The sequence below is a fragment of the Hemitrygon akajei genome, chromosome 16 (genome assembly GCF_048418815.1).
Source record: "Hemitrygon akajei chromosome 16, sHemAka1.3, whole genome shotgun sequence".
NCBI classification, from domain to species: domain Eukaryota; kingdom Metazoa; phylum Chordata; class Chondrichthyes; order Myliobatiformes; family Dasyatidae; genus Hemitrygon; species Hemitrygon akajei.
Window position 1 is genome coordinate 11,509,991 of NC_133139.1, and position 24,385 is coordinate 11,534,375.

Below are 24,385 nucleotides of genomic sequence, written 5' to 3' on the forward strand. Positions count from 1 at the left end.
CATGGAGAGCGAACGCCAACCCGGCCTCTTCTGCATTCGCCTCGGTGTTTCAATCTTCCTCGAGGCTTCGATCAGCGAGAAGCGGACTCGATCATGGCCTCACACCCCGTCTCTGGTCTTCTGCTTGAGATGGCTTGTGCTTGTGGTCCTCTCCTGTAGTTTACTTGGGGATAGCAGAGCACTAGATCACTCGATTGAACTCGGAACTGTAAGGCACTGGCTCCAACAGTTCCGAAACACAATTAAGATAAAAAGAATAAATAGACGGTGTAGAAAAAGTGAAATAATTGACTATCTGGAAGATGTCGCCCAAGGAATTGTTGTTCGCTGGCATCATCTTGACCAGGGTCATGTATTGCAATATACAATACAAAACTGTCAAAATGTCAATTGAGTAGTGCAAAGAAAAAGGTAGTGAGCTAGTGTTTGTGGGTTCAATGTCCGTTCAGAAATCTGATGACAGAGGGGAAGAAGTTGTTCCTGAATCATTGAGTGTGTGCCTTCAGGCTTCTGTACCTCCTTCCTGATGGTAGCAATGAGAAGAGGGCATGTCCTGGATGATGGAGTGGTTAATAATGTGACACTTTAGTGACTTAAATGGAAGACAGGAAAGCAAATTTCAATGCTGTTGCATTTCTGAGTCTTGTATTTACTGCAGGCAGCCTAGAAGCAGGTTCACATTTCTCACACCCAGCCACTAACCCTTTGTAGTTGTGATAACCTATCAGTTTCACAATGAGAAAACACTTGATGCTAAATGGCGTACTGTGAGCCAGTCAGCTTGATGTTCTCAGCGACATCCAACATCATAAAGCAAGCTTTCTCTCCAACCCTTCTCACTTTTCTCCCTTCTGATCCACCTGGCTCCCGTCACCCTATTACTTGCCCCTGCCTCACCCTCTCCATCAACCACACAATCCTCCCAGCTGGTTTTCCTCCCGTTATTCCAGGTGTTAACTTCCTCTCCAGTCAGATTCCTTGCCCTTCAGCCCTTTGTCACGTCCACCTATCACCTCTCAGCTTCCAGCTCTATTCCTGCTCTCTCCCCACCCTCCTCACCTGGATCCACCTATCACCCGCCAGCTCTTGCTCCACCCCTTCTCTCCACCAATTTCAATCTTAAAAGTCTCTCACTGGCCCTCGACCTCATAATTTTATAAACTTCATCAGATGTACCCTCAGTTCTGATGCTCCAAGTTTGGCCAACTCTTTTAGTTTACATCCTCTAAACCGATTCCAATCCTCCACAGCTTATGAAAACCTGAGGAATGCACAATCTATGTGTACAAACGAGTGTCTGGGTGTGGGTGGGCTGGATTTCCCGGTTGCTCTGGGGCTGCAGATATCTTCTGCCAGGTGGGAATCTTGGGCTCAGCACATTTGCAATTACAAAGATATCAAGACAGTGCCCCTACTTCATTAGGAGTTTGCAGAGATTCAGCATGACATTTAAAACCAACATCTATCGATGTGCAGTGGAGAGTATATTGATGCTGCATCACAGCCTGGTATGGAAGCACCAATGCCCTTGAATGGAAAATCCTACAAAAAGTAGTGGATATGGCCCAGACCATCACAGGTAGAAACCTCCACACCATTGAGCACATCTACATAAAATGTTGTCACAGGAAAGCAGCATCCATCATCAGGGACTCCCACCACCCAGGTCATGTTCTCTTCTCACTGTTGCCATCAGGAAGAAAGTACAGGATTCTCAGGACTCAAACCACCAGACTCAGGAACACTTATTATTCCTCAACCATCAGGCTCTTGAACCAAAGTGGATAACTTCACTCAACTTTACTTGCCCCGTCATTGAAATGTTCCCACAGCCGATGGATTCAGTTTCAAGGACTCTTCATCTCATGTTCTTGATATTTATTGTTTGTTTATTTATTTATTATTATTAGTTCTTTCTGTTTGTTTTTGCACACTGGTTGAACACCCAAGTTGGTGTAGTCGTTCATCAAATCTGTTCTGGTTATTATTCTATAGATTTATTGAGTATGCCCACAAGAAAATGAATCTCAGGGTTGTACTTTGATAAATTTACTTTGAATGTTATTGCTATAATCACCTACTTAACTACCATTTTGAATACAGTCAGGTATATTTACAGAATTCCATATTGGCAATGGTAGCACATCCCAACTAACAGAACCCCTTTAGTGTCAGTTTCAAGAAGGTGAAGAGTACAAACTCCAGAGACCCAAAATATGCATCTTTTGTTACAGTGGTGGCGTCATGAATATTCAGCCAAGCAGAAGGTGAAGAGTCAAGGCGGTTCTGTCCTGAACTGTGCCTCAGCTGGCAGGGCTGCACTTAACAATGTGCTAATAGCTGAAACTTCCATCCTTTGTCTTTCCCTGTGTAGTATTAATGGGACAGAATCCGAATGTCCAACACCCATTGGCTCGTTTCACCTGCCATGAAGTATCAGTTTGAAGTTAAATTGTTTACGGGTTTGAATACCTGAAGACAGGTTCTCATTTTAGTTAATCCATTATTACCTTATCTATAACTTCATAACTCCAGAAACAGCCAGTACGTGTGCGAAAGCTGTTCACGCTGAACATGGGTGCTGGTTTTATCTTTACACAGCCATTAGCTGGAAGAAGATTGGATCATGAAAAGCGCAGAAAGGAGATTAAAGAGCAGTGGCACCGGGCGCAGAGGAAGCTGGTATGACAATCTACCTTGTACATAACACAGCGTGTAACTCGAGCAACTAGCGGTTAGTGTAACGCTGTTACAGCTCAGAGCGTTTCAGAGTTTTTCGTATGTTCTCCCCGCGAATCACGTAGGGTTTCCTTCGGGTGCTCGGGATTCCACCCACAGTCCAAAGGGTAGTAGGTTTTGTCATTGTAAAATTGTCCTGTGTTCAGGCTAGGGCTAAATCAGTGGGTTGCTGCTGCATGCTGCAGCTTATTGGACAAGAAGTGTCTGTTCTATGTCCTATTTCTAAATTTAAAAAAAACTGAACCTAATTTAAAATTAATCTCAATTATTGTCAATATCCTGAACTACAAACTAAATGTAAACTTCCTAATTGATTTGTTTGCTTGTGGGAGTTCCAAACCCTTCATTTATGGGATTAGGATTCAGATGCTACCCAGCAAAAGAATTTGATGTTTGTAGTGGTTTGATTCATCAACCTTGTTAATTTCTGAAGTCTTTGATTTTCCTGGAGAGCCTGGGTTCATGAAATGTGCAAACTCCATGCAGGCAGCTTGCCTCTACAATAATGGTTCAGGAATCTAGAATTCTACAGCTCCATATTAAGTTTAAAAATATTTAATGGGTCTGTTTGCATAGGCTCATGTTTCATCACAAGAGATTCTGCAGGCGTTGGAAATTCAGAGTAACATACACAAAATGCTGGAGGAACTCAGCAGGCCAGGAACCATGAAGGGTCTCAGTCCAAAATGTTGTCTTTTTATTCCTCTCCATAGATGCTCACGGTTTCCAGCACCTGCAGAATCTCTTGTGTCACAGTATTGAAAGAAACGTCTTAGCACATTTGGCTCCATCTGACGTCTGAGGCCTGGACCCAGTCCCGTACGCGCTTGTGTTTCCTCCCACAGTCCAAAGGTGTACACATTAGTAGGTCATTGTAAATTGTCCTGTGATTAGCCCAGGGTTAGATTAGCTGGGCTGTGCACCTCAGTAGGCGAGAGTGTCTGTTCCACACTGTATATCTAAAATTTTTAAAAATCGCCTGGCCTTTCCCTTTCAGCAAGAAGCTGAGACCAACCTTAAAAAGGCGAAGCAGGCATACATGCAGCGTTCCGAGGAGCACGAAAAGGCCAAGATCCTGACGGTGAAAGCCGAGGAGGACCAGCACAGCGCGAGTAGCAGTAACGCCAGCAAGACTCTGGACAAGAAGAGGAAGACGGAGGAGGATGCTCGCAACAAGGTATGTACGTCCCAGTGCTGGATCCCAGAAAATGGATAGGAACTTTCTCCTGTTGAACGCAAGGAGGCGCAGTGGCATAGACACATAGACCATGTCAACACCAACCCCTCGCTTCCTACCAGTCAACTACGATTTACTGCCTATCACTCAGCCACTCCAACCCCTCGCTTCCTACGACTCATTGGCCAATTGCTCCTTGATTACATTTTGACTCACCATGTCTACACAACTATGCCAACTCCTTGCTTCCTACCACTCAACTACAATTGACGTTAGACTTTGACACTATCAACTGGCACGTCTTTGGCCTGTGGGGAGGAAACTGGAGAACCTGGGTTCATGGAATGTGCAAACTCAACACAGGACACTTGCTTCTTCGATAACGGTTTATAAATCTAGAATTCTACATCTATACAATAAGTTTAAAGATAGTCATTGGGTCTACTTACATATCTTTTCTATGCTCTTTCAGATCCTCTTTTGCCACACACTACTCTGCAACAGCTCTAAACTTTGCAGAGGTTACTGGTAGTTACATTCAGTGGCCACTTCATTAGTACACCTGTACACCTGGTCATTAATGCAAGTACCTAATCAGCCAATCAGGGTGGCAGCAACTCAATGCATAAAAGCATGCAGACATGGTCAAGAGGTCCAGTTGTTGTTCAGACCAAACATCAGTATGGGGAAGAAATGTGATCTAAGTGACTTTGACCATGGAATGATTGTTGGTGCCAGACAGGGTGATCTCCTGGGATTTTCATGCACGACAGCCTCCAGAGTTAACAGAGAATGGTGCAAGAAACAAAAAATATCCAGTGAGCAGCAGTACCATGGGAGAAAATGACTTGTAAATGAGAGAGCTCAGAGGAGAATGGTCAGTCTAGTTCAAGTAGACAGGAAGACAGCAGTAACTCTAATAACCGTGCATTACAACAGTGGTGTGCAGAAGAGCATCTCTGAAATCACAACACATCAAATCTTGAAATGGATGGGCTACCGCAGCGGTAGACCACAAGCATACGCTAACTGGCCGCTTTATTAGGTTCATGAGATGCCTAATAAAATGGCTACTGAGTGTATTTAGCATCTGCCAAGTGATATTTAAAACATTCCAGAGTACTTTGTGAGTTCCTTCTGCACAATGGCCTTGCTGTTAATGTTGAAGGTAAACGTAGCAACCATTTGATTTGGAGCAAGATCTCGTTTGCAGATGAGTCGGTGGTGAGGAAGGCTATTGCAATGTTAGCATTCATTTCAAAAGGACTAGAATATCAAAGCAAGGATATAATGCTGCGGCTTAATAAGGTGTTGGTTAGACCACACTTGGAGTATTGTGAGCAGTTTTGGTCCCCTTACCCAAGAAAGGATGTGCTGGCATTGAGGGTTGCCATATGAGAAGCGTTTGCTCTGGGCTTGTATTCGATGGAATTTAGAAGAATGAGTGGTGATCTTATTGAAACCTATCAAATATTGAAAGGCCTAGATAGACTGGATGTGGAGAGGATGTTTCCTTTATAGTGGAAGAGTCTAGGACCAGAGGGTGCAGCTTCAAGATATAAGAATTCCTTTAGAACAGAGATGAGGGGAAATTTCTGTAGCAGGAGGATGCTGAATCTGTGGAATTCATTGCCACAGTTGGATATGAAGGCCAAGTCATTGGGCATATTTAAAACATGTTGATGGCATAATCATGTTCCTATATCTTATGGTCTAATTTGTTCACAATGTAAGCTCAACACATGAGACACATAATGTACAGCCCCATAACTGTTATTTATCATTATTAAAGGTTTTACTTGTCAAATTACAAAGAGAGATATCTTAACCGCAGGTCGCCAGGGTTAAGTGCTGTACAGCAATTTGACAGACTTCAGGTCCTTTGGATACTGACAGTTCACAGGCAGTGAAATCATTCAGACCACAAACCAGATCAAAACTGTTACCTCACTGAAAAGAAAGCAGTCGACTGTAAACACACAGTTGTGATGAATACCATGTGTCCATCTGTCTTATAGTTATGGGTGGGTACTATTGGGAACTGGCTGTATACCTCTGTCTATGGAGTGACAACTTCCGACTCACTGAATACCATCACGTTCTGCCTAGCAGCAAGAGAGCAAGCTTCTGATTACGTACTGGGATGTTGGCAGGTCTGGAGGACCTGAGTAATATGAAAAGATTGAATAGGTGAGGACTTCATTGCTTAGTACGTAGAAGTCTGAGAGGAGGAGATTTGATAGATGTGTACAAAATTATGAGGGGTATGCAGCTAGGGTAAATGCAAGCAAGCTGCTTCCTCTTGAGTTCAGGTGTGACTACAACTAGAGGTCATGGGTTAAGGGTGCAAGGTGAAAGTTTAAGGGGAACATAAGGGGAAATTTCTTCACTTAGCGGGTCATGAGATTGTGGCATGTGCTGCCAGCACAGGTGGTGCATGCGAGCTCGATTTCAACGCATAAGAGAAGTTTGGCTAGGTACATGGATGATAGGGGTACGGAGGGCTATATCCCGGTGCAGGTCGATGGGAGTGGGCAGATTAAATGGTTCGGCATGGACTAGATGGGCCAAAGGTCCTGCTTCAGTGCTGTACTTTTTTTATGACTCTTTATTAAAGTGGAGGTTGGTAGGTTCTTGACTAGTCAGGGCATCAAAGGTTATGAGGGAAAGGCAGGAAAATGGGGTTGAGAGGGATAATAAATCAGTCATAATGGAATGGCATAGCAGACTCAATGGGCCAAATGGCCTCATTCTGCTCCTATTTCTTATGGCCTAATTAATGCTGTAGTACTACTTTGATACCAAGTCCTGTAACAATAGTTATTATGTACAGTGGCCGTCTCACATTCATATGATTTAACAGAGGACTGGTGACAATGTTACCAGGAGCCAAGAGTCCGGGGTCACTCATCCCGAGAAGTGAGTTTGAATCAGAATCAGGTTTAACATCACTGCCATCTGCCATGACATTTGTTGCTTTGTGGCAGCGTAACATTGCAATATGTAAAAAAGCTGTTAATTACAAAATGAAATATAGTACCGCGCAGAAGTCTTCAGCACATGCAAAAAACTCCGTGAAGCGAAGATGCTTTCAAAAACAATGAAATGAAAAATTTATAAATATCAAAAAAACTTATAATAAAGAGCAGTTAACGGAAAACAACTAAATCAGATCAATATCTGGTGTGACCACCCTTTGCCTTTAAAACTGCATCAATGTTCTTAGGTACACCGTTGTGCAATTTTATAAGAAAACCAGCTGGTAGGTTGTTCCAAGTATCTGGGAGAACTTGTCACAGTTCTTCTGCAAACTTTAGCTGTCTTGATTGCTTCTGTCTCTCCAGGTAGTCTCAGACAGCCTTGATCCTTGATGATGTTAAGAATAGGGCTCTGTAGAGGCCATACCATCTCTCCCCCTCGCCCTCCCTATATCTCTCTATCTATCTATGTATGGGACTTGCTTTAAAGTTGTTCCATTGTTTTTGTTGCTTGTGTTGTTCTGCTGAACCTGGTGGACATGCTGTGTTAACGTGGGAATGTGTGGTGTCACTCCCAGCACATCCTTGGGTTGTGTTGGTGGCTAACAGAAATGATGCTCTTCACTGTATCTCTCGATGTATATTTGATAAATAAATCTGAATGTGAAACCTATTGGCAGTGGAGGCCAATTATCTGGATGCTTTCAAGAAAGAGTTAGATAGATAGATAGATAGATACTTTATTCATCCCCATGGGGAAATTCAACTTTTTTCCAATGTCCCATACACTTGTTGTAGCAAAACTAATTACATACAATACTTAACTCAGTAAAAAATATGATATGCATCTAAATCACTATCTCAAAAAGCATTAATAATAGCTTTTAAAAAGTTCTTAAGTCCTGGCGGTAGAATTGTAAAGCCTAATGGCATTGGGGAGTATTGACCTCTTCATCCTGTCTGAGGAGCATTGCATCGATAGTAACCTGTCGCTGAAACTGCTTCTCTGTTTCTGGATGGTGCTATGTAGAGGATGTTCAGAGTTATCCATAATTGACCGTAGCCTACTCAGCGCCCTTCGCTCAGCTACCGATGTTAAACTCTCCAGTACTTTTCCCACGACAGAGCCCGCCTTCCTTACTAGCTTATTAAGACGTGAGGCGTCCCTCTTCTTAATGCTTCCTCCCCAACACGCCACCACAAAGAAGAGGGTGCTCTCCACAACTGACCTATAGAACATCTTCAGCATCTCACTACAGACATTAAATGACGCCAACCTTCTAAGGAAGTACAGTCGAGTTAGATAGAGCTCTTAAAGATAACAGAGTCAAGGGATATGGGGAGAAGGCAGGAACGGGGTACTGATTGTGGATGATCAGCCATGATCACATTGAATGGCGGTGCTGGCTTGAAGGGCCAAAGGGCCTACCCCTGCACCTATTGTTTATTGTCTATCCTTGCTGGCATTTACCATCCTCAAGGATCAAGGATGAATTTTATTTGCCATATACATTTACAACGTATTAAGAATTTGCCGTGGTGTGTGTGCAATAGAAAACAACATACAAAATTACAAAGAATGGAGATTTATTAGAGGTTAAAGTACAGATATGGAATAAAATGTGCATAAATACATAAATAGCAGCATATATTTACAATGTAAACAGCATTATAAAAAATGCTTTAATGTGTTTACGGTGCAGTGATGGGGATGAAAGATAGAGGGGGTGCGGGGAGGGCTAACTAGAATGATTGATCAGATTAACTGCCCAGGTGAAGAAACTTTTAGGATGGTGTGAGTTTCTTTTTGTATTATTAACCCTATAGTGCTTTCCAGTAGGGAACTTTAGGAAAAGGCAATTTACAGGGTGGGTAGAGTCCACGACTTTCCTGCCTGCTTCTTTGTCCCGGACACGTACAAGTCCTGCAGTGATGGTAGACTGCAGCCAGCCACCTTTACATTTAGCTCCTGCTGTTCTTTGTCTAACTGCGGGCATTTGCTCCCCACAGGCCGATGAAGCGGAAGCAACTTACAGGACGTGCATTGCGGACGCCAAGACGCAGAAACAAGAGCTGGAAGATGTGAAAGTGAACGTACTGCGGCAGATCCAGGAAGTCATTCGACAGAGTGACCAGACGCTGAAGTCGGTGCGTGTCCCGTCATCCCTCTGCAGACTTAGTATCAGTGTTTCCGCTTCGTTGGAAGGAGGAAATATCAATCAAATTAAAATTAAATTTAACATCAAAATACGTACCGACCCACATATACTACCTTGAGATTCATTTTCTTGCAGGTATTTACAGGAAAATAAAGAAATGCAATAGAATTTATGCAAAAATTATTGCAAGCACAGCGTAGTGGCATAGTGGCTAGCACAGCACTTTACAGAACCAGCGACTCCCAACACTATCTGTATGGAGTTTGTATGTTCTTCCTGTGACCGCGTGGGTTTCCTCCAGGGACTCTGGGAGGCGGTTTCCTCCCACAGTCCAAAGACATACCGATTGGTAGGTTATTGGTCATTGTAAATTGTCCCGTGATTAGGCTGGGGTTAAATCGGGGGGTTGCTGGGTGACATAGATCAAAGGGCTGGAAGGGCCTGTTTCTCAATAAACAAATAGATAGATAAAGAAACAACCAATATGCAAAAGAAGACCATTCAGGCAAATAGTTGGAAAAAGATTACACTGAGAACATGAGTTGTAGAGTTCTTGAAAATGAATCTATAGGTTGTAGAATCCACTCAAGAGTTGAGGTGAGTGAAGTTATCCTCTCTGGTTCTGTTTTTGATAGTTATAGGGTAATAACTGTTCTTGAACCTGGTGGTGTGGGGCCTATAGCCTCTGCACCTTCTTCCCGATGTAGTAGTGAGATGAGAGCATGGCCTGGGAGTCCCAGATGATGGATGTGGCTGTGGGTGGATGATGGATTTCTTGTGGCAGCTCTTCTTGTAAATATGCTCAGTGATGGGGAGCACATTTCCTGTGATGGACTGGGCCGTACCCACTACTTTTTAAGTAGACTGTAGATCAGAGACATCAGGCAGTCACAGGAAGGGAGAACGCTGGTCAGAGTTCACCCTGGAGGTTAAAGTGTACACCTGCCTATGTGACAGCACAACACCGGCACTTCCCACTCCATCTGCTTCTGCTGCCCTGCCCTTGTCTAATCGGCTCGCTGCCACTTTGTGTACCTCGGCCTCACAGTCACCAGCCACTTAAGTGATGTTTCTCCAGAATGAGTGAAGTCAAATGTAAACAGACAGGGGACGCGTGTGATACCGTTGTCAGAATTATCACTGGCGAATGGGAATTGACCACACAGTAGGGGGTCAGTAGAGCAGGGTGTGAAAAGCATCAAAACCAGATAGGATTTATGTTTATAAATGAAAACATTAAAGACTTGGAACACTGCAGTGATGGTAAGGATCCCTACTGAAATTTTTAAATAAAGGAGGAGTTCTTTCAGCTTATACTGTATCTATGCCAGCTCCAGCAGGCAATCCTAACAATCCTGTTCCTTTACTCCTTCTCCATCCCCATTCCGTATCACAGCCAAAGTGGTGGATACAACCCAGTCCGTCACAGACGAGGCCCTCCTCACCACTGAGCACCTTTACAAGGAGCGCTGCCACACGGGAACAGCATCCAATACTCCCTCCATCCAGACCAAGCTCCCTCACAACCATCAGGCTCCTGAACCAGTGAGGATAACCTCACTCAGCACAACACTGAACTGATTCCACAACCTACAGACGCACTTTCAAGGTCTTTTCTGCTCATGTTCTCCGTGTTACTTATTGCCACAACATCATTACATGCCGTGTCGTACGACGTAGGTGATCATGGTCTTTCCACGACCATGATTGTTCTTGGCAATTTTTTCTACAGAAGTGGTTTGCTGTTGCCTTCTTCTGGGCAGTGTCTTTACAAGATGGGTGACCCCAGCCATTATCAATCCTCTTCAGAGATTGTCTGCACAGTGTCAGTGGTTGTGATATGCACCAGCTGCTCATACGACCATCCATCACCTGCTCCCTTGGTTTCATGTGACCCTGATCGGGGGCTAAGCAGGTTCTACACCTTGCCCAAGAGTGACCCGCTGGCTAGTGGAGGGAAGGAGCGCCTTACACCTCCTTTGGTAGAGATGTATCTCCACCCCGCCACCTAATTATGTATTAATTTGCACAAATTGTCTTCTTTTGCACATTAATTGATTGTCAGTCTTTTCCTATATAGTTTGTTAATTCTATTGTATTTCTTCATTTTCCTGTAAGGGCCTGCAAAAATCAGGATCCAAATCAGGTTTATTGGCAATGACATATGTTGTGAAATTTGCTGTTTTGCGGCAGTGCTACAGTGCAATACAGGTAGTCCCTGAGTTACGAACATCCGACTTATAGACAACTCCTACTTACGAACCGAGGAAAGAGAACACCGTCTGCCATTTTAAGTCATTGCCATTGACACTGTGTTGAGTGTGTAACTTTGTATTTGGCTTAAATTTTTCTTAGCAAGATTCACCCTGACCCCGCCCCCCAGGACAGGAGATGAATTTCAAGGTATTATTCAAAGTTTGCATGCAGTATACATCCCTGAAATTCGTTTTCTCGCAGCCACAAAACAAAGAATCACCATGAACCCGTTCATAGAAAACATCAAACACCCAACACACAGAAAAAGAGCAAAAATTGAGTGGAAGTTTCAGAATATAAAACATCCAACCACAGAGTCACTGAAATAGTCTTGAAGTATGCAGTTTAGTTCAGTTCCGTTTGACACTGTATCATTCATTGAATGCAGCTCGTAGAACCAGTCTGCCCTGATTAAAATTGTGCAAAATAGCAATTAAAAGAGTAACCAGAAATTGAGAATACATACTACATAACATGATCTGCAGAGTCCTAAAAACGACTACAATCCACAAACAGCGCTGATCGAACCTGGTCCAAGACTCAAGACCCCTGAACTTTCCTCTGCAGAGAGCGAGAGGGAGACTGGTCAAACATAGGTAGGTGGCGCTGGACACCCGCTCGCCTTCTGCTCTCGTCCTCGGTGATTTCAATGTTGCTTGACGCTCCAGTCGACAGGTTGGTAGAGATTTGGAGCCGATTGTGGGTCTGGCATTAGGCCGCACATTCCACTCCCAATCTCGCTCTCAGCCCTGCCGAATTCCCTCGATCGCTCAGTCGGCCCAGAAGTACCTGATTGAAATGTAATTGACAAGCTCCAATCACACACAGATTAGTAGTAGAGGTATAATTAAGTAGTTTCGTGGAGTATCTGCAGGACTTCGCCAATCATCGCATTGGTCACTGGTGCCATTTGCCAAAATCTGATAACTTTGATAATAAATTTGCTTTGATTTTGGCTTTGATCGCCTTGCAGTGTATATTTCTTCAAGTGTCTAATCAGTCCCCTTTTGAAACCCCGAATGACTGCATTTCCCCCGGGATTTTCAGATCCTACCTCCGTGGTAAAAATGGGATTGTCATTATCTGTTCATACTATTTTCCAGTGCTTCAAGACGAAATCCAAATCCTGCTCACTTTACACTGACCTCTCTGTTGGAATTTCCAGGCCACCATCTCCTACTACCAGATGATGCACATGCAGACGGCCCCTCTTCCCGTGCACTTTCAGACCCTGTGCGAGAGCAGCAAGCTCTACGACCCCGGCCAGCAGTACGCGTCCTACGTCAAGGACCTCCAGATGGAGGCTGAAACAGAAACACATTATGATTTTGAGTCCTATTCATCACAGATGACCTGGTATGTAGCTGTTTATTTATTTATTCATTCATTCATTGGGATTCAGTGCGGAGTAGACCCTACCAGTCCTTCACGCCACGCCACTCAGCAATCCCCCAATTCAACGCTAGCCTAATCACAGGACAATTTGCAGTGACTAATTTGCCTACCAACTGGTAGGTCTTTGGACTGAGGGAGGAAACCGGAGCACTCGGAGGAAATGCATACGGCCATGGGGAGAACGTACAAACTCCTTACAGGCAGCAGGGGGAATTGAACCCAGGTCGCCTATACCGTAAAGTGTTGTGCTAACCACTATGCTAGCTGCTCCAAGGACCTCGCAGTGCATTTCTTTTGACTCTGCCGGTCGGAGCCACTTGCGTGAGAGGGACATAGGAAAAGCCATAAGAGTAGAAGGCCATAGAATTAGGCCATTCGGCCCGTCATCTCTGCTCCTCCATTTGATCATGGCTGATTTATTATCTCTTTCAACCTCATTCTACCCTCTTCTCCGATTTGCTCCTTTCACTCATTCTCAGATGTGGTCAGTGCTGGTCATATCTACAACAAAACTCTTGCTAATTTGGAAAGTCTGGGTCTTTGCTGCCAGACTAACAGATATTCTGGTCTATCAAATATACTTGAGAGCACTTTTACCTCGAACATGGAACTCCACAGCATGGTACAGGCCCTTCAGCCCACAATGCTGTGCCAGCCTTCTGACCTTCAATCGAACCCTTCCCTTCCACACTGCCCTCCGTTTTCTATCATCCATGTGCCTATCTGAGAGTTTCTTAAATACAGTGGGTTCCAGTTAATTGGGACACACCAAGGTTAGTACATTTTGGCCCAATTCAGCAGTAGCCCCAGTTAGCTGGTTTCATGGAAACTGTTATAAAGGTATAACATAGACTAACTACCATTCAACTTAGTAACAAATTATGTATTTAAATGAAAGACAGAACAAATTAGAACACTCTCAATGCTACTACAGTACTATAAAATTGCACAATACACACAAAATGCCTGGAGGAACTCAGCAGGCCCGGCAACATCTATGGAAAAGAGTAAACAGTAGACGTTTCTGGCCGAGACCCTTCGTCAGGACTGGAGAAAAAAGATGAACAGTCAGAGTAAGAAGGCAGAGGGAGGAGAGGGAGAAATACAACGTGGTAGGTGATAGGTGAAACAGAGTGAGGGGGGGTGAAGTAAAGAGCTGGGAAGTTGATTGGTGAAAGAGATACAAGGCTGGAGAAGGGGGAGTCTGATAGGAGAGGACAGAAGACATGGAAGAAAGGGAAGAGGGAGGAGCACCAGAGGGAGGTGATGGGCAGGTGAGGAGATGAGGTGAGAGAGGCAATAGGGGATGGGGAATGGTGAAGGAGATGGGGGAGGGGGGCATTACCGGAAGCTTGAAGAATCAGTGCTCATGCCATCATGTTAGAGGCTACCCAGATGGAATATAAGGTATTGCTCTTCCAACCTGAGTGTGGCCTCATCGCGGCAGTAGGGGAGACCATGGGCTGATATGTCAGAATGAGAATGGGAAGTAGAATTAAAATGGGTGACCACTGGGAGATAGCGCTTTTTCAGAATTGGTAAATTCAGGAAAAGCTCAGTAACTGTTAAACAGAAGCCTTGTTTAACAGTGGGCTGAGTGAAGAAAAAGCATTTCAGGATGAATATTGTATACATTTCTCTGATATTAAATGTACCTTTGAAGTTTATTAATCACAGGTACCAGTTAAGTCAGAACCGTCTCTGTTTTATGATTCTTCATTCAATGACACCCTGAGCCTTGGAGAGGTGCTTCTCTCTTCAGAGTGTTTTGTTTCAAGGGAGAGTAACAGCAACTTGAAGTGAAATGGACAGTGAGTATCACCTTCTGCTACTGTGTGAGTTTAGAACCCAAGGTAGCTTTGGAATGGGAAAGACCTTCAGATTCAGCAACCCATCTTCTAGTCATACATCAAGTCTGAACACAGAACACTACAGCACAGTGGGCCTTGTGCCCATGAGGTTGTGCTGACCTTTTAACCCTTCCTTCCCACATAGCAAACCCATTTTCCTATCATCCAAGAGTTTCCGTAAGACCATAAAACCGTAAGATATAGGAGCAGAATTTTGGCCATTTGGCCCATCGAGTCTGCTCCTATTGAGCCCCAATCTCCTTCCTTTCCCCTGTATCTCATCATGCCCTGCCCAATTAAGAATCTATCAACCTCTGCCTTAAATATACATAAACACTTGGCCTCCACAGCTGCCCGTGGCAAAGAATTCCACAGATTCACCACTCTCTGGGTAAAGATATCCATTCTAAAAGGACATCCCTCTATTCTGAGGCTGTGCCCTCGAGTCTCAGATACTCCCACCACAGGCAACATCCTCTCCACATCCAGTCCATCAAGACCTTTCACCATTCGATAGGTTTCAATTAGATCACCCTTCACTCTCCTAAATTCCAGTCAATACAGGCCCAGGGCCATCAGACACACTTCAAATGACAAGCCATTCAATCCTGAAATCATTTTGTGAATCTCCTTCGAACCCTGTCCAGCTTTGGCATATCCTTTCTAAGATAAGGGGCCCAAAACTGCTCACAATACTCCAAGTGAGGCCTCACAAGTACTTTATAAAGTCTCAACAGTACAACATTATTCCAGTCCTCTTTAAACAAATGTTCTCATTGCATTTGTCTTCCTCACAGACTCAACCTGCAAATTAACCTTCAGGGAATCCTACACAAGAACTCCCAAGTCCCTTTGCACCTCAGATTTTTTGTAGTTTCTCTCCACGTAGAAAATAGTCGACCCTTTAATTTCTTCTACCAAAGTGCATGACCATACACTTCCCGACACTGTATTCTACCTGCCATTTCTTTGCCAATTCTCCTAATCTAAGTCCTTCTGTAACCCCCCCCCCCCCCATTTCGTTAAAACTACCTGCCCCTGCACCTATCTTCATATTGACTGCAAACTCTGCAACAAAGCCATCAGTTCCATCATCCAAATCATTGACATACTACGTAAAAAGAACTGGACACAGTACTCCAAGTGTGGTTGTTAGGCAGTTTCCTTTTCCACACAAGACTCAGACCCAGGTATTCGTTAGGAGACTCTTTATTTACGTGACACAGAGAGCAACAACTCCACTTACGGTCAGTACATGCACTCTCTTTATGGTTTGTTTAACAGTTCCATATTTGGTATTGTTCTAAGCAAGCTCGATGGAACAATACCTAAATCACGTAGCCTCGTGGTCTACAACTGTAGGGCAGAGGGCAACATCACGAATCTTTATATCTACAGCAGTAGGGCAGAGGGCAGCACCACAACTTTCTGCTGATCCAGGCATTAAGCAATACAGACACACAATTCTAGAGTCTCGCAAAGTTACTTACCTGACCCAGTTGGCCAAAATCCTCCACGGTGGTCTAACCAGGGTTTTATAGAGCTGCAACATTACGTCAATGGCTCTTAACTCAATTCCACATCTAATAAAGACCAACATTTGATACACCTTCCTAACCACCACCCATCAACTTGCAACCTTCTCAAATGCATCCACCAAACCTATTGTTTCCGTGAGATAAAGGCACTGAAGTTCTCTCTGACTCATCGGTGCTAGGTGGTTTATAGAGGAAGGCCTGCTAGATCGTAACCAGCCCGTCAGCATTAAAAATGCCCAACTTTTCCTTTTAATCGTTTAAATTCCTGATGAATTTTCTTCACATTTCAGGCATTTTTTTTCTCTTTGCAACAGACACAGAATGCTGGAGGAACTCAGCAGGTCAGGCAGCATCTATGGGAATGAATAAACAGGCAATGTTTCAGGCCAAGACCCTTTGTCAGGACTGGAAAGGAATGGAGAAGATGCCAGAATAAAAAGGCTGGGTGATGGGAAGGGGGACAGGCTGGAAGGTGATAGGTGTACCCAGGTGGGCGGGAGAAGTAAAGGGCTGGAGAGGAAGGAATCTGATAGGAGAGGAGAAAGGAAAGGGGAGGGGCACCGGGGGAGGTGATAGGCAGGTGAGGAGAAGAGGTGAGAGGCCTGAGTGGAAAATGGAAGAACAGGAAAGGAGAGAGGAAGAGAAAAACAAAATTACTGGAAGGAAAAGTCGATATTCATGCCATCAGCTATGAGGCTAACCAGAAGGAACGTGGGCTGTTGCTCCTGCAGCGACCTCGTTGTGGCAAAAGTGGAGGTCATGGACCGATCTGTTGGAACGGGAATTGGGAGTTAAAGTGCTTGGCCACCAGGTAATTTCCACTTTAGGCGGATGGAGCTGAGCCCCCACTTTATGTCAGTCCTCACCAGCACAGAGGAGCACCAGAGACATTCGCTGACCCCAGGAGGTTTATTGTTCTTATTTTATTCTGAGCACTTGGTAGTGGCATGGCAGCGCAGAAGTTAGCATAACACTGTTACAGTGCCAGCAACCCGGCTTCATTTTCACCACAGTCTGGCGCGTTACCCGGATACTGTAGCAATAACAACTGCTGGAGGAACTCGGCCAGTTGAGCATCATCTGTGGAAGGAGAAGCCAATCAACACTGAATCAGACACATCTTTGACTGGCTGAGTTCTTCTGACATTCCCGTTTCTTGTTCCTGGTCTGACATCTTCAGTTTTTCCCTCCACTCCCCCGGCGCCATGATCCTTTTCCACAGGGATCTACTGCCGTGTAAAACTGTCTTCAAAATTCGCCACTCTCCTGGAGTTACAAATATTTTGAGAGTTACAACGACCAAATAATTGCTGTGAATAATATCAAGTTTTACTCTTTTTGAAATGCTGGTGCAGCGATGTATCTGGTGACACAGTTATCCTCACTTTGCAGGTCCCCCCATGTGAGGGCCCGTAAGGGTAGCTTCAATGCTCAAGACTTTCCTCCGAACGCTTCAAATGAGGCTCCGAGCCAGACGTCTGCAGATGAGCCAGGCAGCCCAGAGGGTACCCTGACCCAGAAGGAAGTGCGGAGCGGAGGCCACCCTGAGAGAAGAGGTGAGTCGTAATAACCAGGTGTAAATTCTGCTGGCACTGCGTTATTGATGAAACTCAGTATGAGCTGGTCGTCTAGAACGGGGAAGAGACAATATTTGTTTAAACAGAATGGCTGTAATTTTCAAGAAGTTCCAAGTTCAAAGTAAATTTATTATCAGAGTACATATATGTTACCATATACCACCCTTGGATTCATTTTCTTGTGGGCTACTGCAGTAAATACAAAGAAATCAATGAAACTCCACACACAACATTGGTAACGTATCGGTTAGCGTGTTGCTATTACAGCTCGGGACGTTCCAGACTTTGGAGTTTGATACGGTGCTGTTTGATAAGGAGCCTCTGTATATCCTCTCTGTGGAACGCGTGGGTTTTCTCCAGGTGATCCACTCTTCTCCCATGTTCCAAAAACGGCCACCGCAGCCGCCTGTGGCAATGAATTCCACAGATTCACCATCCTCTGGCTGAAGAAATTCCTCATCTTCTTTCTAAATGAACGTCCTGCTAATGTGAGGTTGTTCTCTCTGGTCCTAGACTCCCCCACCATAGGAAACATCCTCTCAAAATCCACTCTATCTGGTCCTTTCTACATTCAAAAGGTGACCTAGCTGCTTGCAAAGGTAGATCATCTTTGTAAGCAGCTAAGTCAGCAGAAATAGAGTTTCCCACCATTAAATTTACATCTCCATCGTATTCCTCTTCCTGAAAGCAATTCCCATCGAACTCCGTAACAAAGGAAGAATCCTCAGATTTGCTTGCAGTTTGTGGTGAGTAACTTTCTCTCTGTACAGTTCATGCACACTTGGGCAGAAGGAGCTTTTCTGAGTTTGGAGTAAGGTCCAATCACATCGGGGAGGAAGATAAGAAGATGTCCGGCCCACAAACTGTTGGGAAAGAAATACTTGGTGGTCCTACTTGCCTGAGCCAGCTATCGAAAACTAAACATCATTCCAGTTATGCTTCTAAACAGTCACTTGAAAATGATTCGAAGGCATTTAGTATTACAGTTGAACAAAGGGAACAATGGAGCTCAGTATTACAGTTGAACAAAGGGAACTATGGAGCTATGAGGGAGGAGCTGGCCAAAGTTCAATGGAACAATACCCTAGCAGGGAAGACAGTGGAACAACAATGGCAGGTATTTCTAGGAATAATGCAGAAGGTGCAGGATCAGTTCATTCCAAAGAGGAAGAAAGATCCCAAGGGGAGTAAGGGGCGGCCGTGACTGACGAGGGAAGTAAAGGGCATTATAAAAATAAAAGAGAAGTATAACATAGCAAAGATGAGCGGGAAACCGGAGGACTGGGAAGCTTTTAAAGAGCAACAGAAGATAACAAAACAGGCAATACGCCAAGAAAAAATGAGGTACGAAGGTAAACTAGCCAAGAATATAAAGGAGGATAGTAAAAGCTTCTTTAGATAAGTGAATAGCAAAAAAATAGTTAAGACCAAAATTGGGCCATTGAAGACAGAAACAGGTGAATTTATTATGGGGAACAAGGAAATGGCAGATGAGTTGAGCAGGTACTTTGGATCTGTCTTCACTAGGGAAGACACAAACAATCTCCCAGATGTAATAGTGGCCAAAGGAGCTAGGGTAAAGGATGAACTGAAGGAAATTTATATTAGGCAAGAAACGGTGTTGGATAGACTGTTGAGTCTGAAGGCTGATAAGTCCCCGGGACCTGAAGGTCTGCATCCCAGGGTACTTAAAGAGGTGGCTCTAGAAATCATGGACGCATTGGTAATCATTTTCCAATGTTCTATAGATTCAGGAACAGTTCCTGCTGATTGGAGGGTGACTAATGTTGTCCCACTTTTCAAGAAAGGAGGGAGAGAGAAAACAAGGAATTATAGACTGGTTAGCCTGACGTCAGTGGTGGGAAAGATGCTGGAGTCAATTATAAAAGAGGAAATTACAACACATTTGGATAGCAGTAGAAGGACCAGTCTGAGTCAGCATGGATTTATGAAGGGAAAATCATGCTTGACTAATCTTCTGGAGTTTTTTGAGGATGTAACTATGAAAATGGACAAGGGAGAGCCAGTGGATGTAGTGTACCTGGACTTCCAGATAGCTTTTGATAAAGTCCCACATAGGAGATTAGTGGGCAAAATTAGGGCACAATTGGCTGGCTGACAGGAAACAAAGAGTAGTGATTAACGGGTCCCTTTTGAAATGGCAGGCTGTGACCAGTGGAGCACCGCAAGGTTAGGTGCTGGGACCGCAGCTGTTTACAATATACATTAATGATTTAGATGAAGAGATTAAAAGTAACATTAGCAAATTTGCTGATGACACAAAGCTGGGTGGCAGTGTGAAATGTCAGGAGGATGTTATGAGAATGCAGGGTGACTTGGACAGGTTGGGTGAGTGGGCAAATGTATGGCAGATGCAGTTTAATGTGGATAAATGTGAGGTTATCCACTTTGGTGGCAAGAACAGGAAGGCAGATTACTATCTAAATGGAGTCAAGTTAGGAAAAGGGGAAGTACAACGAGATCTAGGTGTTCTTGTACATCAGTCAATGAAAGCAAGCATGCAGGTACAGCAGGCAGTGAAGAAAGCTAATGGCATGCTGGCTTTTATAACAAGGGGAATTGAGTACAGGAGTAAAGAGGTCCTTTTGCAGCTAACCAGGGCCCTGGTGAGACCCCACCTGGAGTATTGTGTGCAGTTTTGGTCTCCAAATTTGAGGAAGGACATTCTTGCTATTGAGGGAGTGCAGCGTAGGTTCACAAGGTTAATTCCCGGAATGGCGGGGCTGTCATATGTTGAAAGCTTGGAGCGACTGGGCTTGTATACACTGGAATTTAGAAGGATGAGAGGGGATCTGATTGAAACATATAAGATTATTAAGGGATTGGACACACTGGAGGCAGGAAGCATGTTCCCGCTGATGGGTGAGTCCAGAACTAGAGGCCACAGTTTAAGAATAAGGGGTAGGCCATTTAGAACAGAGATGCGGAAAAACTTTTCCACCCAGAGAGTGGTGGATATGTGGAAAGCTCTGCCCCAGAAGGCAGTGGAGGCCAAGTCTCTGGATGCATTCAAGAGAGAGTTAGATAGAGCTCTTATAGATAGCGGGGTCAAGGGATATGGGGAGAGGGCAGGAACGGGGTACTGATTGTGTATGATCAGCCATGATCACAGTGAATGGCGGTGCTGGCTAGAAGGGCCAAATGGCCTACTTCTGCACCTACTGTCTATTGTCTATTTAATATTAATTAAACTTTAAATAAAAACTCATCTTTAAAAAAGTAAAGCGTTTTAAAATGTTTAAATAAATACAATTAAAAGAAATATGATTGCTAATAACTTAATCCCTCACACCCCTTCTCCATTGAAATCGGTGGAGAATAATTCCTAACCTGATGTTGCATGGCGTATGATGGAGACTTGCCAGAGCTTCAAATCCTGGAGGGCATTTGGTGAATTCCAGCTGACAGCCAGTTCTGGGTTTGTGTGTTTGAGCATGCTTGCGAGGAAATCTGAACTCCCGGCCACTTACACAGGGAAAGGAGCATCCTGCCATATTTGTCCCATTCTATGTCATCTCATTCCCAAAAGGAACTGTGAGGATCATCCGATCTCATTGTCATCGTGGCTACCCCTTGAGGCTGAGGATGATGGTCATTGTTCCGTTGATCTATCACAGAGCGAAGACGCCTGTGCGTGTATTTGTTTAACATGTACTTGATGTTGCACTCCAAGAAGCACACAATACTTCACAAATCAACCAACTGATTCCAATGGCATGGAAACCACGATGATTGGAGCTGATGGATTTGTTGCAGCCTTCATCCGCCTTCACAGCCATTGAGTTCGAAGTAACTTCATCCGCCTGTTCCACCGTTGAGGTCTTGGTTGGATTGTTCTTTGTCAGGGACCTCACCCTCGACCTTACCGCCATGGGTGACCCTACCAGGAGCATAGGTCCAGACAGCATCGCTCTCAGGATCTCAGGACCACACAAGCTTCACCACCACGACAAGGTGACAATCCACGGAGAAGAATCTACAACTTGTTGTTAATGGACACAGGAGCTTCTGCAGATGCCAGGAATCTTAAGCAAAGTCCGAAAAGTCAACAGTTCGTTCCCCCAGCCCCCCAGTAGATGCTGCATGACTTGCTGAGTTCCTCCAGAATTTTGTGTGGGTTGCTACGCGCACTTTGAGTCTTTGTGTGACACAGTGGCTTAGCAGTCAGTGTAATGCTCTATAGGGCCAGCAGCCTGGTTTCAATTCCGCTGCCATCTGTAACCGCGAGGGTTTCCTCCCACGTTCCAAACAATTATGTGTTAGTTGGGATTAGCAAGCTGAGGTCATGCAGGAAGTCTGGTGACACTTGAGGACCACCCCCAGCACATCCTAGGATTGTGTGGGTTGTTGGCGTAAATGATGCATTTCTTGACGTATGTGTGACAAATAAAGCTAATCTTTATTCTGCAATTATCAAGAGGATATACTCCCCCACTGATAATAAGTTCTGGGTACTGAGCATCAACATAAATAATGTGATTATATTTGGAAAACATTGAAATATGCTTCTCTCTCCTGAGAGCTATGTGCTGATATCGAGAGAGTAGCATTAATTGAAGAAACAAGATTTCCATTGTTCTGACATCGTTCACCACCACAGACACAAAGTTCTGAGGGGCTGGCTAAGAAGATGATACACTGTGTAACCTTATTTTGATATTTAAATTGAAATGAATCAGAGGTGGTGAGAAATCAGCTTACAGGAGGGAGACTGAAAATCTGGCTGAATAATGTTATAACAAAAATCTCTTACTCAGTGTCAGAAAGATCAAGGAGCTGATAATTGACTTCAGGAGAAGGAAACCAGAGGTTTGTGAGCCAGTCCTCATCGGAGAGTCAGAGGTGGAGAGGGTCAGCAACTTTAAACTCCTTGGTGGTGTTATTTCAGAGGACTTGTCCTGGGCCCAGTACGAAAGAGCAATTTCAAAGAAAGCGGGGCAACACTTCTACTTCTCAGGAGTTTTACAAAGATTCAGTGTGACATCTAAAACTTTGACAAACTTCTGTAGATGAGTAGCGGAGAATATATTGACTGGCTGCATTGCGGCCTGGTATGGAAACACGAATTTCTTTGAATGGAAAGTCTTACAAAATATAGTGGATACATCCAGTCCATCATGGGTAAAGCCCTCCCCACTACTGAGCACATCTACATGGAACACTGTCACAGGAAACAGCATCCATCGTCAGGGACGCTCACCACCCAGGACATTCTCTCTTCTCACTGTTGCCATCAGGAAGAAGGTACAGGAGCCTTAGGACTCACACCACCAGGCTCAGGAACAGATATTACCCCTCAACCATCAGGCTCTTGAACCAAAGAGGATAACTTCACTCAACTTCACTTGCCCCGTCAATGAATTGTTCCCACAATCATTCAACTCACTTTCAAGGACTCTTTATCTCATGTTCTTGATATTTATTGCCTATTTATTTATTATTATAATTTTTTTTTGTAGTTGCAGTTTGTTGTCCTCTGCAAAGTGGTTGAAAGCCCAAGTTGGGTAGTTTTTCACTGATTCTGTTACTGTTCTAAGGTTTTATTGAGTATGCTCACAAGAAAGTGAATCTCAGGGTTGTATATGGTGACATATAAATAATAAATTCACTTTGAACGTTGAATGGAAGGATTAGAACATTAGGCTGAATTAAATGAACCATTTGAAAGAGTATAGCATTGTTTTCCACTTGTGAAACCATTGAGAGATGATGAGGGTGCCAAGCGGTGGAGTCAAATCTTTGAATAACTCAGTGAAATGTTTGGTCCTTTCAGGGATCCGAAGTCATCAGGTGCACAGGTCCTGGCCCACTACCATGAGTGACACCGAGAGTGTCGGTGGAGGAAATAGTCTGGATTCTCCCTCTTCCACCACAGGTTGGTTTAGCAAACTGACGGAGAACATTCACAAAGACAAACTGAACCTGGATAATTGGAAAGGATATTGTGATTAATTGTTACTTGATGTAGAAAGCAGAGCCAGACTGAAACATTTGAGACCCTGAGGGTACATGCAGAGAGGGTGCTTTCAACTGTGGGAGAATCAAGCGTCACTGTTTAAAGTGAGGCAAAGATGAAGCACATTTTTTGCCTCAATGCTTCTCATCATTTTATACACTTGAGCCAGTCTCCGTTCCTCCTGTATTCAACAATCAGCTCGTTTGTTTTTTAACACAGAGAATGGGTGTATGGAACACACTGTCGGAGTGATGGGTAGTGGCAACTACATTAGAGACATAAAGAGACTTTTAGACAGATGGACAATAGAAAAATGGAGGGCTAGAAACATAGGAACATAGAAAACCTACAGCGTAATACAGGCCCTTTGGCCCACAAAGCTGTGCCAAACATGTACTTCCTTTAGAAATTATCTAGGGTTACCCATAGCCCTCTATTTTTCTAAGCTCGATGTACCTATCCAGCTCTTAAAATACCCTATCGTTTCCACCTCCACCACCACCACTGGCAGCTCATTCCACGCACTCACCACTCTCTGTGTAAAAAAAACTTAACCCTGACATCTCCTCTGTACCTACTTCCAGGCTCCTTAAAACTATGCCCTCTCATGCTAGCCATTTCCCCACATGATGGGGAGAGAGAGCAAGAGAGAGTATGTGCCTGTGAGGGAGAGAGAGAGAGAGAGAGACTGTGTAGGAGAAAAAGAATTTGTGGGAGAGAGTCAGTGAGTGAGAGAGTG

At 44.2% G+C, this 24,385-nt stretch overlaps 1 protein-coding gene across 4 annotated transcripts in view; it reads left to right on the forward strand.

Moving 5' to 3' along the window:
* The window catches only part of LOC140739753 (rho GTPase-activating protein 45-like), a 181,928-nt gene that overhangs the window by 135,494 nt on the left and 22,049 nt on the right, over window positions 1-24,385 (forward strand). For all 4 annotated transcript variants that reach the window (XM_073068234.1, XM_073068231.1, XM_073068232.1 and 1 more), the window contains exons 10-15: window positions 2,602-2,682; window positions 3,737-3,916; window positions 8,905-9,042; window positions 12,475-12,665; window positions 17,485-17,648; window positions 23,464-23,565. In XM_073068234.1, coding sequence (XP_072924335.1) covers window positions 2,602-2,682; window positions 3,737-3,916; window positions 8,905-9,042; window positions 12,475-12,665; window positions 17,485-17,648; window positions 23,464-23,565 — 856 coding nt within the window. The remainder of the gene's footprint in view (window positions 1-2,601; window positions 2,683-3,736; window positions 3,917-8,904; window positions 9,043-12,474; window positions 12,666-17,484; window positions 17,649-23,463; window positions 23,566-24,385) is intronic.